At 37.7% G+C, this 15282-nt stretch overlaps 1 protein-coding gene across 5 annotated transcripts in view; it reads left to right on the forward strand.

The window, feature by feature from the left end:
• Tmem161b (transmembrane protein 161B) overlaps window positions 1–14535 on the forward strand; it is an 87606-nt gene extending 73071 nt beyond the window's left edge. For 4 of the 5 annotated variants that reach the window (XM_016006608.3, XM_042261746.2, XM_076552031.1 and 1 more), the window contains 7 exons: window positions 2921–3072; window positions 3544–3604; window positions 4179–4319; window positions 6921–7034; window positions 11930–12104; window positions 12929–13025; window positions 14159–14535. In XM_016006608.3, the coding sequence (XP_015862094.2) occupies window positions 2921–3072; window positions 3544–3604; window positions 4179–4319; window positions 6921–7034; window positions 11930–12104; window positions 12929–13025; window positions 14159–14433 (1015 nt within the window). In that variant the 3' untranslated portion in view covers window positions 14434–14535. The remainder of the gene's footprint in view (window positions 1–2920; window positions 3073–3543; window positions 3605–4178; window positions 4320–6920; window positions 7035–11929; window positions 12105–12928; window positions 13026–14158) is intronic. The other variant, XM_042261747.2, reaches the window with a different exon arrangement.
• The last annotated feature ends 747 nt before the right edge of the window (window positions 14536–15282 follow it).

The following is a 15282-nucleotide window of genomic DNA, read 5'->3' on the forward strand; positions in this document are numbered from 1 at the left end:
ATGACTGTTTAGATTGGGTGAGATGGAATCTGCATTTCCTTCATGGCTAATGTCTTAGGGTTTCTGTTGCTGTGAGCTTAGGTAACCGGTCTTGTATTATAGATGTATCAGTTGGGGTTGAGTTCCTCATAGTCTCTTTGACTTCTGCATTGTGTCCTGTTGTGGTTTTCTGTGGTGATATTTTGTTTGTGCTCTAACAAATAAAGCTTGCCCAGAGATCAGAGTGAGGAGCTAGCCTCTAGAGGCCAGATAGTGGTGGCACACACCTTTAATCTCAGGACTTGGGAGGAGGAAACAGTAAGTGATATGGCTGGGTGGAGAGATGAAGTGATAAGGGGATGGAGACAGGAGCTCAGCCCTTTCAGTCTGATGATTCCAAGAGGTAAGAAGTCTTTCTAGTGGCTGGCTGCTCTGCTTCTCTGATATCTGACTCCGGGTTTTTATTTTTAAGACCAATTAGAATTTATGCTACAGTTTTCTGTGATGGTCTCTGTTTGCTGTAAAGAGAAGCTTCTTTGATGAGGGATGAGAGCCATACAGACCTGTAGTTATAAGAATATGTATTAAAATGTAGTTAGGAATTATGCCAGTCTAGTCAAGTAGAAAGGAATAGGTTCTCTTCTAAGATCCATGACTTCCCCAGCCCCAAGTAGTTGGCTAGGTCTCTAGTACTAGGCATGGTTTTCCTCCTGTTGAGGGAACCTTAAGTCCAATTAGATAGCTGTTGGCCTATCTAACATTACTTCCAAAATACAAATGTCACTATTGTTATGATTCATAAGCATCACAGCTAGATAGAACTATGATTGCTTTCCTCCCTTGTCAGTTTGCATAGTACTTTCTGGTATTGCATCCTGACTGAAAGAAGGAGGCCATGGTATTATGCTCAATCATCCAAGCCCTTTATCTTAAGTGTGTAGTATCTGACCTTTGACCTCTGAGACACAACCAAGAGCAATAGCAGTAACCTATATTGTTTTGTGAGCCACTTGGACAGCCCTGACCAACAGCTCAAAATAGGTTTCTCATCCCTGGTACTGAGGTTTTTGTTAGTCTATGGTTCTTGGGGAGAACATTATCAGTCCAAGAGGTAGAACTCTGATTAAGATTATATACATGTGTATGTATGTGTATATACTTTAATTTTAAGATAAAAGTTAAATATATGGTCCCTTGGCTTTATCAAAAAAACTTGGTATTGAAGAGTCTTTTCTATAGCGGTAGGTAAGAGCATAACTGGTCAAATCTTACGCATAAAAGTCATGAAGAATGGTATTGGGTTATATGCAATGGTTTTATGGAAGAGAAGCTTTAAAAAAATCATCGTTCTTAAAATAACATGGAAATCATGCTGCTGATAAACCTCTGAGTCATTTTAATTGAAATATGATGATTTGATTAAGCTTAATCGCACAGAACCATGCCAGATTTAAGAGTGCCACAGTATACGCTTAGCTGCTGAGAAATGATCGAGTCCATGGTGGTCAGAGGAGGAACAGATTGACTCCTGTGCAGGGAGGATTTATATAGTAATCATAGGGATGGAGGAGGAGGGGTGAAACGGAGGCACCAAGTCCTGACTGCCGGGAAACAGGGTAGTGTCGCTCTTGAAATTCTTCTGTGCTTTGAAGAGGGTGTCAGCTTTCCAGATTCAGAAGACTTGAAGATTTATTCTGTGTTATAAAAATAATGTAGCAGGATGTGCATATGTCTTCGTGGCTGAGCACTTGCCTAGAAACCCCAAGACCCTAGGTTGGAACCCTTAACAGCATTTATCCTTTAATTGATGAGTTAATTAAAATAAAATGCAAAAAAAAAATTAGCTTCAACTTTAGCATAGAGCTTGCTACCTTTGAAAACTATAGCAAGAATGCTTAACTAGTTTGAAAAGATTCCATCTTTTATCTCTGAGCTGCTACACATAACTATTAGGTGCTTCGTGTAATTTATGGAGGCAGATGAGTGCTAAGTGCCCAGGCTTTGGATTATGACTGCCTAGCTTTAAATATCAATCATCTCTAATCTGCATAACTTTCAGGTCTTTACTTAACCCCACACAGGTTTCTTTAAATGTGTTTTGTTGTGTACATGACTCATCCTAAGTGGCAGCTCGTTATTCCTAGTGCTTAACCAACAGTCATATCAGAGTCACTTGTGTCTAGGTTTGTTTACTGGCTGCATTATTTTGTGTTTGGCTTATCCTTTCAAGAAGGATGATTTGTATATATAAGGTCCAGGTTCTAGGTTTGGGTCATATTTGATTTGATCCTAATTAAATGAGTGAGTGTGTGTTATGTGGGGCTCAGGTAACATGTTTTTTTAGTTTGATTTTCAAGGTGAACATGTTGAAACTTTGACTAGTATGGAACTCACATTTGTTTAACCCTCATAAATGACGGTCCTAAATAGTTTTCATATAACAGAGTACTCGTAGCTATTAGTAATTTTCAAATTTTGAATTGTTAAATGGTTACAAATTAGTCCTGTGGTGTTGAATTCTGTATTTAATTATAAATGTAACAATAAATGTCTGATAAATATGCCCAATAAGATTAACTGCCTAAATTCTCTACCACCCCTTCTTTTCATGCTACTATTGTCATGAACTTATTAGCATAAAATTGTGTAGTTACCCCATTAAATTTGAGTCATATACATAAGAAATACATTCTATAATTGCAACTCACTTTTAATGTACTTTTCCTTAGCTTAAAAAGATAAAGTCATACTAGCTTTTCTCTTTGTTTCTCTTCTGCTTCCATCAAGGCTTTCATTAGGTTTTCACTTCCAAAGTACACCTGACAGACTGCCCGATAGAATCAGTGAATCGTGTTAACTCTTGGCATTTGCCTCGTTTAGAGATGTTGTGCATAGCTCCCACAAGTTATTTGTGGTTTTTCCTGAACTTTTCCTTCTGCAGCAAAGTTCTATTTTCATTAACTACCCACTATTTTAAAGTAGAAGACGGTGGTGAAAGGTCAGTCTGTGTTACCTTTGGATTTTTTTTCTTCGTTAAAGCAATGGCAGTTTTGATCGTAACGGAGAATTACCTGGAGTTCGGGCTTGAAACAGGTAACAGTTTTACACAACCTTAAAAATCAATTTTATTTGTGTAGTGTAATTTTTGATTTCAGTATTTATCTTAGTTTTAGGTTTAATAAATACTTAAAATTGAAGTTGGCTTATGTTCTAGTTAACATTTATTAATCTTCATTGAGATCTTTATTGCTATTTTAGCTAAGGTTTTTATTAACTTTCCCCCCAAAATACTACAACCTCACTCTCTTCATAAAGTTAAATTAATTTATGTAATGCTAAAGAATTAAATCAAATTTTATGCACTTGTGGAATGTACAAGGATCAAAGGGATATTTTAGAGACTTTTCTTGCTAATAACTGATTTTATTGCATTATAGCATACTAGTTAGCACACACACATGCGCATGCACACACACAAAGCTAGTCACTAACCTATGAGATGCTCTGTTGTAGGAGAGGCTGTATTTCACCCTCATGATAAGAGGATTCTCTTTTTTCCTACAGGGTTTACAAATTTTTCAGACAGTGCGATGCAGTTTCTTGAAAAGCAGGGTTTAGAATCTCAGTAAGTTTTTGAAAACTTGAACATTATTTAAATTTAACATTTTCTACTCTTAAATAAAGCACTTTTTACTATAGTAAAAAATAGATATAATTATTTGATTTTAATCAGTAAAATAATTCCTTGTAGTACTCACTTCTGTCCCTGGTCCTTACAGTGATGGGATTAAGCACAGGGGCTAATGCATGCAGACCAGCAGGGGCTCATCCCACTCCATCCCCAGCCCTCAGTCATCACACTTTTTACAGTTGTGAAGTCAGAATCTCCTGTTGATTTTGTAGTTGTATTTGCTCTTCTATCCCCACCATCTCTTATATGCCCACTATCTCCAAGGATGAAACAAACTATATATTCAAGCTATATATCATTTGAATATGTAGCTTGGATTGTTGACTATCATTTAAGAAATACCTGGTTTAGTTTATCATTCACCAAGATCTATTGTGAATAAGATCAGTATTTTTGTAGATATATTCTTTGATGTACTGATATTATTTTTGTGATTTGTAAATTAGGTGAATGGGGAAAAATGGGTTCTTGGAAAATTTATCAGCTCTTTTTAAAACTTTATTTTTAGGGGTCCTGTTTCCAAACTTACTTTCAAATTTTTCCTGGCTATTTTCTGTTCACTCATTGGGGCTTTTTTGACATTTCCTGGATTACGGCTGGCTCAAATGCATCTGGATGCCCTGAATTTGGCAACAGAAAAAATTACACAGTAAGCGGAAAATGTACATAAGCACATGCAGATAAATATATGTTTTCCATCTTAATTAAGGTATATTATTGTGATAACATAATAAATTATTTTATTCAGAATTAATATTAATAAATATTTGATGTCACACCACTTCCTCTCAGCTATAAATAGTTTCTCTTTTCAAGGCTATGTTAAAAATACAGTTGCTTTTAAATGTGTTTCTACTTAAATACCAAGGTTTATGTTAATTCTTTTTAATTCAGATATTTATGATATTTCAGTCTCTACATTGGAACTGAAGATCCAATTTCCCTGTTAAATTTTGTTTTAAAATACTTAAAGTTTATGTGTTTATTCAAGTATTTTGTTATTTTTGTTTAAGATAATTAAATATTTTTAAAGCTAAGAGTTACATTTGTAAGAAATATTTTCCCTACGTTGGTGATCTGTGTTAGACTTAAAGTGACTCACTGTTTATTGTGAGATTGCAAAGAATGCGCACCATCCCAGAGCAAGGGAGTTTTAACGGTACTGAAATGGGGAAAACATACTAAACTTCTGCCTGTGGTTCCAAGCCCTTTGCTGTTTTCTTTGTAGTTATTTCAGGGTTTGTTTGTTTTGTTTGGGGGGTGTTTGTTTGTTAGTGACTAGAGACAGCATAACAGAAGGGTGGGCTTGTGTATACTTTAGTTTAGATCCAGGCCTTATAATACCTGCAGTGCAAGCCCTACTTGAGAACACTCCACTTTATATGAATGTGTATAGTCATTAAGCTTCTCCAGACAATCCTATTTCCTAAAATTACTGTTCTTTTAAAATACTGTATTTAATGATGCTGATGCTGCTTTTCCATTCTTATTTCTTACCTGTGTTATTTAATTTTCACTCTTCCTCCGTGACTTCATTTTTCTACATGTTTAGTATGTGTTTACTTATCTTAGCCCCTCACCCCGCCCGTTACACACTACCTCATCTCCCTGTTCTGACTCAGCATGTTCCTTACTATGTCCTGCCCTTTTCCCACCACCCATCTCTCTGAAGCCTTCTTTTAAGACAAAACCTGGTTCCCCCCTCCTCCCTACACACACAACTGCAGTCCACTAACCCCAGTGCTATGATTTAAATAAGCTGAAAGGATGGGTGGAGGGGAGCCCTTCACAAGCTACTGAAACCGCTGTGGGCTGCTCCTTGATACTGGAGTGTTCCCTAGCAACACTGCATACCTAATACTGCTCTTTCTTCCCTGCCCTCTACGGTTTACCAAGGCTGTGTGGGATGAAAGAATCACTTTATAAAACATAAAGCGTTTAGTGGTGGTTGGAGCGAGGGGTGGCACATCTGTCTTCAGTAAAATGTGGCTTCTTTTTAAGTGTTTTCCCTTTGGGGATTTGGGGTTTTGTTTTATTTCCAGTTTATTACAGCCTCATGCTGTAGTGCATCCCTCTGCTGTGTTGTAACAGTTGGGGCAAGCTAGTTCTGCTGTGGGTAGCTTGAGTGGCAAGGCACTGGGGACTTGTGGAGGAAGAGGGATTGTAACCATCTTCCCCATCACCTCCCTGTTCCTCATTCAGCCCTGTACCTCACACCCGTCACTCCCATTTGTGTGTGTGTTTGTGTGTATGTTAAAGCATGGTGTTAAGCCTGTCTGTGGCTTAACTATATTTCTTGATAATGAAATTAATTAATTAATAATGAAATTAAATTCTTGATAATGAAAACACTATATTGTAATAAAACAGTCTGTTGAGTTTGCTTTTTTTCCCTAAAACAGAATTTTTAGCAGCCATGTGTGTCTGTAGGATACAAATTTAGATACTAGTTAATAATGAGGTTGGAGCCCAGTCCTGCTGCATTAGGACTGTAGCCTTGTCATGAGAAAAGCAAGGTGTGGTGGCTCATGTCTGTAATTCCAACCCTCATGAGGCTGAGAGCATCATGGAGTGGAGGCCAAGCTAGGCTGTGTAAACAAGAGCTGTTCCACAAAATTAAAAATAGAAACAAAAAGTAAATTATCTTTATTTGAATATGATAAGAAAAATTAATTTCAGCTGTGTTTGCAACAGTCCAAGAAGAAATACAAATTTTTGAGTCATTTATAATTTTGATAATATAATTTAAACATTATAAATGGTCATTACATATTGCAAGGTTCCTCAGTTATAAGTTGTGTTCCATTTGCCATATGCCTTCTGGTATTAGGACTTTGCTAATCACTGTCATTTATTTGTGAATACTGAGCAAGCGTTTTGTTTGGCTGTGCTGAAAATTATCAGATGACTCCTGAGTATCTGCCATTGGAATTACTGACTCTAGGAAATTAGCGAATCATTAAGGCACCTGTTGGAATCATGGATTTAATAAGGGATTGCCAAATGCACCTCGAGTAGAAGTGAACAGATCTCCATTTTAGTCTTAGAGAACCCTCTCCTCTGTTAAATGGCTCTGAGCAAGCTATTGAACTCTCTCTGTGTACATGTTCTCATCTGAAAAACTAAGAAAATAACCTCATTTCTTAAGAACTCAGATTAACAATAAATAACTAAAAATGTAATAGTCAAGTTGCACTTGACTATCACTTTTGTTTCTGGATCTTTATGTTTATTTCTTGTATTATTTCAGAACATTACTTCATATCAACTTCTTGGCACCTTTATTTATGGTTCTGCTCTGGGTTAAACCTATCACCAAAGACTACATCATGAACCCACCATTGGGGAAAGAAAGTGTCCCTTTGTAAGTATAAGGACTTGAGCTCTGAGTTTTGTTTTGTTATAAATCAAAGCTACTTTCCTAAATGGCACTATATTTTGATAGGTTTGCTTGTTTGCTATTTGAGACAGGGTCTCAGTGTATAGGACTGGCTGTCTTGGAACTCATTATGTGGACCTGTCTGGTCTTGAACTCACAGACATGTTCTTTCTTCTGTCTCTTGAGTACTAGAATTAAAGACATGTGCCACTACCATGCCTGGCTTATATCTAAGTTTTTGTTTAATTTGTCTGTTTCAGTTTTTTGGATACATTGAGGTTGTTTGTTTGTTTTTTGGCTTTTTGAGATAGGGTTTCTTTGTGTAGCCCTGGCTGTCCTGAAAATTGTTTTTGTAGACCAGGCTGGCCTTGAACTTGGTCTACCTGGCTCTGCTTTCCAATTGCTGGGATTAAAAGCATATGCCACCACTGCCCAGCATGAGGTACTTTATTTTTTATTTAATTATGTAATCTAATTGCCATCTTACATTTTTCCTGTCATTTTGCCTATTTAGATGCTTGTATAGTGCTTTTATTATTGTTCTTTTGTGAAATTTATGGAGGAAAAGTACTGTCAATAGAAATATAAGTGGGGGGCTGGAGAGATGGCTCAGAGGTTAAGAGCACCGGCTGCTCTTCCAGAGGTCCTGAGTTCAATTCCCAGCAACAACATGGTGGCTCACAACCATCTGTAATCAGATCTGGTGCCTTCTTCTGGCCTGCATGTAGGCAGAACACTGTATACATAATAAATAAATTTATTTAAAAAAAATAAAAGAAGAAGAAAGAAAGAAAAAAAAAGAAATATAAGTGATGTTTCTTTCCTTATCCATGGAAATTTTTAACATCTTTTTGCTTCATGTCTTTTTTTGGATAAAATGTTTTTCAAATAAATTAGAGATGTATTTTTATACAATAAGCACTGCGATTTCCATCTCTAACAAATGAGAAGTTTTGTTTACAACATACTTAGGAAAATTAAAAGTAATGTCTTAAAATTATGATTAATACTTGTTCAGATATCCCCAGTTGACAACTGTGGTTTAGCAGAATAATATGTCAAGGAAATATAGCAGCAGTTTATTGAAAGACATTAATAACTACTTTGTGCATTAGATACAGTGTTATGGAACTATTCCACAGTTCCAGAAAGGTTTAGACAGCTGGTTCTAACTCTAGCTTTGCTTCTCACTAAAACTGTCATTTGAGGTAGGTTATTTAACTATACTAAGCCTCTGTTTCCACATCTGGAAAATGAAATAGTATGAACCTCACAGGGTTATTGCTGGAATCAGTGAAGTAACACATGTAATGCAGTCTTTGAAAAATGAGCGCTTAGTAATATTTTTTTCACAGTGTCTCACCAGAATTCAAATAGAAAAGCCTGACTAGTCATTGACTCCACAGTGTGCATTGTATAGAATACACTTCTTTTAAATGCTGTATGTATTTGTTTGTCTTGGAGAATAGAACCAGTGAGACCATGACTTTTTTTTTTTTTTTACTTAATCTTCTTGAATTAGGGAAATATCTACTGAAGAAGTAATGTTTAAGTATGACTTTAGTAATAGTTTTCACTTGACAGATAACAAATAAAATCAGGAAAAACAAGGAAACTAGCATTTGTCATAAACCAGTTGTGCTGGTTTATGCTCTTCTGTATAGTAATCATTTGTAGTTACTGTTCTTATTGTCTGTATAAGGTAGCAGACTTAGCATTAAATAGTTTGGCTACTAGTTGTTGGCCATTTTGGGGGGAGCCATACATGGTGGTGCATACCTAATAATCTTAGTTGTGGGTGCCTGAGGCAGGAAGATCAGGAGTTTAAGGCCAGGCTGGGATACAGAGTGAGATCTTTTCTCACCCCCTCCCTCCCCGAGATGGTAGCAGTACCAAAATTTGTTTTCCATTTTGTTTATACACAACAGCCTGGGTTCTTCTTGCTGAAACGTCTTTCTTCTTTGTCTCTTCTTTGCTTCCACCCAATTTTATAAATAATCAGTCAGACTTATAACCTTAAGTATGCTGCTCCATCTCACTCTTCTTTAGTTGTGAGTTAATAATTTAGTTTAAAATTTCTATTTAAATTCCAGTGTCCATGTGGTAGAGGATGAAATAATGACTGTCTGTAGTCAGAAAGGAAATGATGGGTGTCTCTGTTGCATAAACAAGTTAGTATATGGAAAAGTGTTTGTAGTTAGAAGCAGAGATGTGGTGCTGTGCAATTTGGAAATGTGCGTTAATTCATCTACATATTCTGATACAGTACTGAAAAAGTAAAGTGTGGCTATGTGCAGCCTTGGTATGTTTATAACCTGAGAAGAAAATCAGTAGTTATCGTAAAACCCGCTATTACCTTGAAATCTGGCAAGAATCCATTCTTCCTATTCTCCCTGATTGATTGAGGCAGGGTCTTACTGTAGCCCCAGCTGTCTTGGAACTCACAGAGATCACCTCCCCTGCCTCTACACACCCCCTACCTGGGCTTTTTCCCCTTTGTTAGAGCTGTGGCTGTGGCTCAGGCTTACCAGAAACTACTGAGTAAGGTGTGAGCTACCACACTTGTCTTATGCCTATTCTTGACCTATTGTTTACCCCAGCTTAGATTTCTTCTTGAGACACCCCATCTGATCACATTATCAGATCCTTGTATTACCTTAGTATGGGTTAGAAGAATAATAGCTGTTATACCAAATCTTAAACTTATAAAATGAGTTAGTCATTTTCTATTTTATTCTAGTAACTCTTATGTTTGTTCTCCTTGATGGCTGTGCAATAGCCATCTTCGTTGTGCTACCAGTCAGTTCTTGTTCCACACTGTAGGGAACAGATTTCTAGATGCCCCTTGGAAAGCTTCAAGGCTGCAGATGCCCTTACATGCTATACACTGTTACTTCTATGTGACTGCTCATTTGTCTCTTATTGTAGTGAAAATGTATTGTTAAAATATTATGTGTTTATGTTTTCTAGACAACAGTGCCTTTGCATTAGAGTTTTATATCCATGTGCATTCATAACCTTGAAAAAGCAAACAAGAGATTATGTATTACAAAGTTTTTGTCTCGTTCCCGTTTCTGACAGTTAAACAAAATCACACTTTGATGTCTTCTCTGCCTTTCCTTGTCCTTCCCTATTCAACAGCAGGCCGTTCCATAGCACTTGTATTGGGCCTCTAGTACGTTTCCAGGCACTTGCTGTTGGACAAAGGGATGATGTGGTAATGGAACACATTTAGGGGAGAACTATTGTGAATCGTTATAAGTTATTATCATTTTCATCTTTTCAGGCTAGAGAGATGGCTCAGTTGGTAAAGTTGACAGCTGTGTAAGCACAAAGACCTGAGTTCAGGTCCCTGGAACCCACATAAAAAGCCAGGCCTGAGAACCATACTCTTATATCTTTCCAGAAATTAGACTGCTAGGAAAAGCTTAAAATATTTTGGTATTGAAGACAGACTTTTTGATATCTATCCTTCAGGGTTTAAAGGTTTTGTTGTTTTGTAAGAACTGATTCCTGCTGAAAGGAAATTACCTTTTGAGTAATTTGATGTAGTAACTGGACCAAGCTTGCTACTACTCTGATCTGTAGCATGGATCCCAAGGTACTTAGCATGACTGTTGAGTGTATTGCATACACTGATTGCCCAAAGAGGAGCTATAACTAAGAAGATGTTTCTTGAAGTAGATAATAGGATGGATAGAAACACACAAAAGGGAAAAATTGTATGTGGGGGTGAGGGTGTGTGCTGGGAGCGGGGTACATGTGTGTGAGATAAATGTGTACACATGCATATAGAGCACCAGTGTTAACATCAGTGTCTCTCCTAGATCGCAATATACCAGTATTTTTCTGGGGCAGAGAATCACTGAAGCTGATTGATTTGGCTGGACTGTTTGGCCAGTGAGCTTCAGGGATGCACCTGTCTCTGCTCCCCCCCCCCCCAACTCCCCCTAATCGTGAACTAAAAGATGTGTTAAAATTGTAAACTCAGCGTTAAGGTACTACTTAGAGCATAATAGGTTAATTAAGTGGTTTTTAGAGAAATCTGAGGTATCTAATGTGTTGTAATATGTAAGGATGCTTTTAGTTTTCAGTGGTCCTAATTAAAAATAGATAGACTGAAATCCCTCCAATCAAGTAAGTATATAAACAGACAAAACTATAGCAAATTATAGATGAGTCTAATGCGGGGATTTAGCAAGGCAACTCTATGTAGTTTATCTGATAGTTAAAAGAAGTTTATTTTGGTGTAACTTACAGCCAGTATAGGGGTTGGTTACAGGATCCGGGAGAGGTGAGGTGCAGTCCAGCAGGGTTCTCTGGAGAACTCTGACTTGGTCTACAGTCGAGCATCCAGGATCACAAGGAAACAAGAGGCCCACATGTCTGGATCTCAGGTCTTAAGGGCTCCTGTCTTAGCCACACCCCAGGGACAGGTCCTAAGTAGGTGTAGCAGTTACCAGCTGCCTCACTGGGGCAGTGCTTCAAGGTCAGAGTTGGAACAGCTACCTACTACATAAGTCATTGACTTGATTAGTTCCACCTGTGATCACCTATGGTCCCCCCTTAGGACTCTTTCATCTCTAAGAGCATTGAGACTCACTGCCTGTGTTATAGCTTACATTTCTTCCATAGATATAGGTAGCTAGAAAGGGGGCTCTGTTGTGACTTGTGCTTTCATTATACATCTATCTGCTTAATTATTTTACACAAGTGGAGCCATTAGATAAGTTATTGGCAGAATGGAACACTTGTTTGGGTCTACCAGTTGACTCTAAGGAAGTAGAGATTTCCTGTATTCTATGTGGTGAACAGTTGCATGACTGCTATGCTAGTGTATTGTGGTCCCTGAGAGCACATATCAACTTTTTGATCTATAGAATGACAGAAGCCACATTTGATACCCTGCGACTCTGGTTAATAATCCTGTTATGTGCTTTGCGGTTGGCCATGATGCGAAGTCACCTGCAAGCATATTTAAACTTGGCCCAGAAATGCGTAGATCAAATGAAGAAAGAAGCAGGCCGAATAAGTACAGTTGAGCTACAGAAAATGGTAAGTTTTGTAAGAGTTAAAATGAAAACAAAAATGGCGCAAGCCATCTCATGTCCTTAGAATAAAGGGGCGGAGAGCCGTAAGCTGACATTTGTCAGATCTTAGTGGATTTGGTGCTGAATAGGGTCTGGCTTGTCTTCTTGCCTTTGGTGCTCTACGTGTCAACACAGGTGGGTGCTGCAAAGCTGTGGCAAGCCTGTTTGCTGAGCGGGGACCTGCCTAATGGTCAGAAAGGCTTTATGGTGTGTTGTCCAGACATCATGAGTAGAAATTCGGTGCCTCGGATCATTCCTTTTAACATTCTTCCATGTGCTTCCATGGAATTTTAAATACTTGCAGAGATTTTAGAGAAGAAGAAAGAGGTAATCTAGTCCTCTTTCTTTTTAGATTTACTATAATGTTGCACCTCTGTTTTTTGTTTTTATCTTTCATAAATTACATGTTATTTAAAACTTAACTTCAAATATGTTCACATGGAATGAAGATCTAGTGTTTTTATTTATAAGGAGTTATACATGCCTACCTGTCACAGTTACTAACTATGATGTTTAAGTAGCTCTCCATAGAGATTTTAGTATTTTGTTTTACCTTTGAAATGTTTCTTTAAACAATTTTGTAATATTTTCAAATTCCAAAAGCTTATCTTTGGGTTGAGCCTTTCTAAAGTCAGGGTACATATATAGCAAAATGTAAATGAATCATATTTAGCTCTCTTCTCATGAAAGGATTACTTATAAACATTTCAGTTAGATGATTTTATGAAAGTTTAACTCACTCGTACCATGTCAGCTGTATTGGATACTTAAGCCTGTTGTTGGTTGCAGGTGGCTCGAGTCTTTTATTACCTCTGTGTCATTGCCCTGCAGTATGTGGCACCGCTGGTAATGCTGCTTCACACAACTCTGCTTTTGAAAACACTAGGTAGGCATGCCATGGCAACTGGGAAACACCCCTTGCTTTCTCCCTATAGTTAATTCCTTTGCTGTTACTAGCACAGAAATGCACATCATGACATTCCAGCTGTCGTCGTTGTAGCTTTATGGAATCGGGGAAAGATTTATCCATAGGAGTTGATTGGTCTTCATTCTAGAAGCTCAGGTGTATATGTTTTTCTTATTTTCTGTTTAGAAGGGTTTTATGTTAATGTTAATTTCCAGATTTCTCAAGTAATGTGGGTAAGCACTTGTTTAGATATTAGTGTAGAAACAGGTAAATTAAAGGTTTGTTAGTGCCTAACATTTAAATTATTACCAAGTCTTATAAACTTGGCTAGACTGCAGGATTGTATAGTTTGACTTTAGGTAACTTATGTAGAAAAGGTGCAGGATTTTCTAGGAATAAGGGAGGTCTGGACTGTCAAGTCTGCTTGTGTGGTAGTGCCCAGGAACTGCCCATTGTTGCCCTGTTTCTTTCTCTCTCTCTCTCTCTCTCTCTCCCTCCCTCCCTCCCTCCCTCCCTCCCTCCCTCCCTCCCTCCCTCCGCCATTGTGCAGGCTTAGAAGCACCAAGAAACTCTTAAGTATGATCCGAGTAGGCTAACTGATAGGGTGGAACTGATGATAAGTATACGTGTGCCTTAGAACTGTGTTCCATACTGGACAGGTAGCTCAGTTACAATGTGTGAGTCACATCCTGTGCGAGGTAGAAAAGCTTAGGAGGAAACCAGTTCTAAAAGCCACCAGTAGTTGCTTCCTTTGACGTCATACGTAGTTTCTCAGAAAGACATTTGTAGTGATGCTGTGGAGGTAGAAAGGATTTCTAGGAAGTTAATGAGTCTGTTCTGTTAGTAAAGGTGGTCGATTCATAGCTTATGGATTTCTAGATTCTATTGCAGTGAATTAAGAGCCTTGTCAGACTTGGGTTTTTTAATATTTTTACTTGAAAAACATTCTGTAATATGGTTCCATTAATTATGTCCTTTTAACAGATAGCAAAATTATTACTTTATTTTCAACTTAAAATGATTGAGTGTATCACTAAATGTTTGAGTTTCTAATATAGGTTGGGGATTTCAGGTTTTCTTCTGTTTGTTGTTTTGTGTCTTGACTATTCTAGGGAATCATTCCTGGGGGATTTATCCGGAAGCTGTGTCTCCCTCGCCAGCGGATAGCTTCCCTTCCAACTCCATCTACTCTGAACTGCCGTCAGCTGACGGGAAGATGAAGGTGACTGTTACACAGATCACAGTGGCACTGAGCAGCTTGAAGACCATCTTCACCCCTCTCCTTTTTCGAGGACTTCTGTCGTTTTTGACATGGTGGATTGCTGCCTGCCTCTTTTCCACAAGCCTTTTTGGGCTTTTCTATCATCAATATCTGACAGTGGCATGAATTTCAGTCAAAAATGGATATCCAAGTCACACTTTCAATTCGGATATTTGTGCCCTTGAAGGGTTGACAAAAGAAGAATGCAAATACAAAGGAGAAAAGGAATTATTGGAGTGTCTTGTTGCAAATGCGTCCTCTGTACTCTCAGGGTGAATTCATGTTGTACTAGTTAAAATCCCAGGATAGGTTGTTACACTGTTACACTGTGGCATTGGAATCGTAACTCACTGTATTAGCTAATGGGAGAGGGCTATCTGCAGGGGTGATCCTTCTGATTACCTTAGTTTACAGTGCAAACCTCCAACAGTCTTTTCGACATCTAGGACTCCAGTTTCTGGTGTCTCTTCATGGTCTTGTGGTACTGTTATTACTCTAGTTGCTGCCTATAGAACAATCTTCAAACTGAGCCATGCTCTAGGGGAGGGAAGGAACTAAAGTCACTTCTGTTGGTAATATAAGTCTTCAAACAAATGAACAAAAATCCAACAGAAAGGAAGAGAAAGCTACTGTATATTACAGTACGAAAAGCTGCGTAGTCATTTTAAATTGAATGGAGATATAAATGCCTGATGTCTACAAGTACTGCTCCTTGAGAGTAGCAAGAGTATTGTTTTAAAGTGTGTGCCACCTAGCGTGAAAGTTCTGTTCAAATGATTGGCCATTTGAACACTTGCAGTCTCACTGTTAGTTTTGGGCCTGCTGTATTTTATTTTTTTGATTCTACATAGTTACGTTTAATCTAAAAATATTTATCAATACTGATCAAATTTAAAAATTACTTTGTAATCCTGCTGACTATGTGTATGTATTGTGTTTATATTATATATTAAATATATAATATATTGATGTTAT

This window comes from Peromyscus maniculatus, chromosome 15, assembly GCF_049852395.1.
Source record: "Peromyscus maniculatus bairdii isolate BWxNUB_F1_BW_parent chromosome 15, HU_Pman_BW_mat_3.1, whole genome shotgun sequence".
Classification (NCBI taxonomy): domain Eukaryota; kingdom Metazoa; phylum Chordata; class Mammalia; order Rodentia; family Cricetidae; genus Peromyscus; species Peromyscus maniculatus.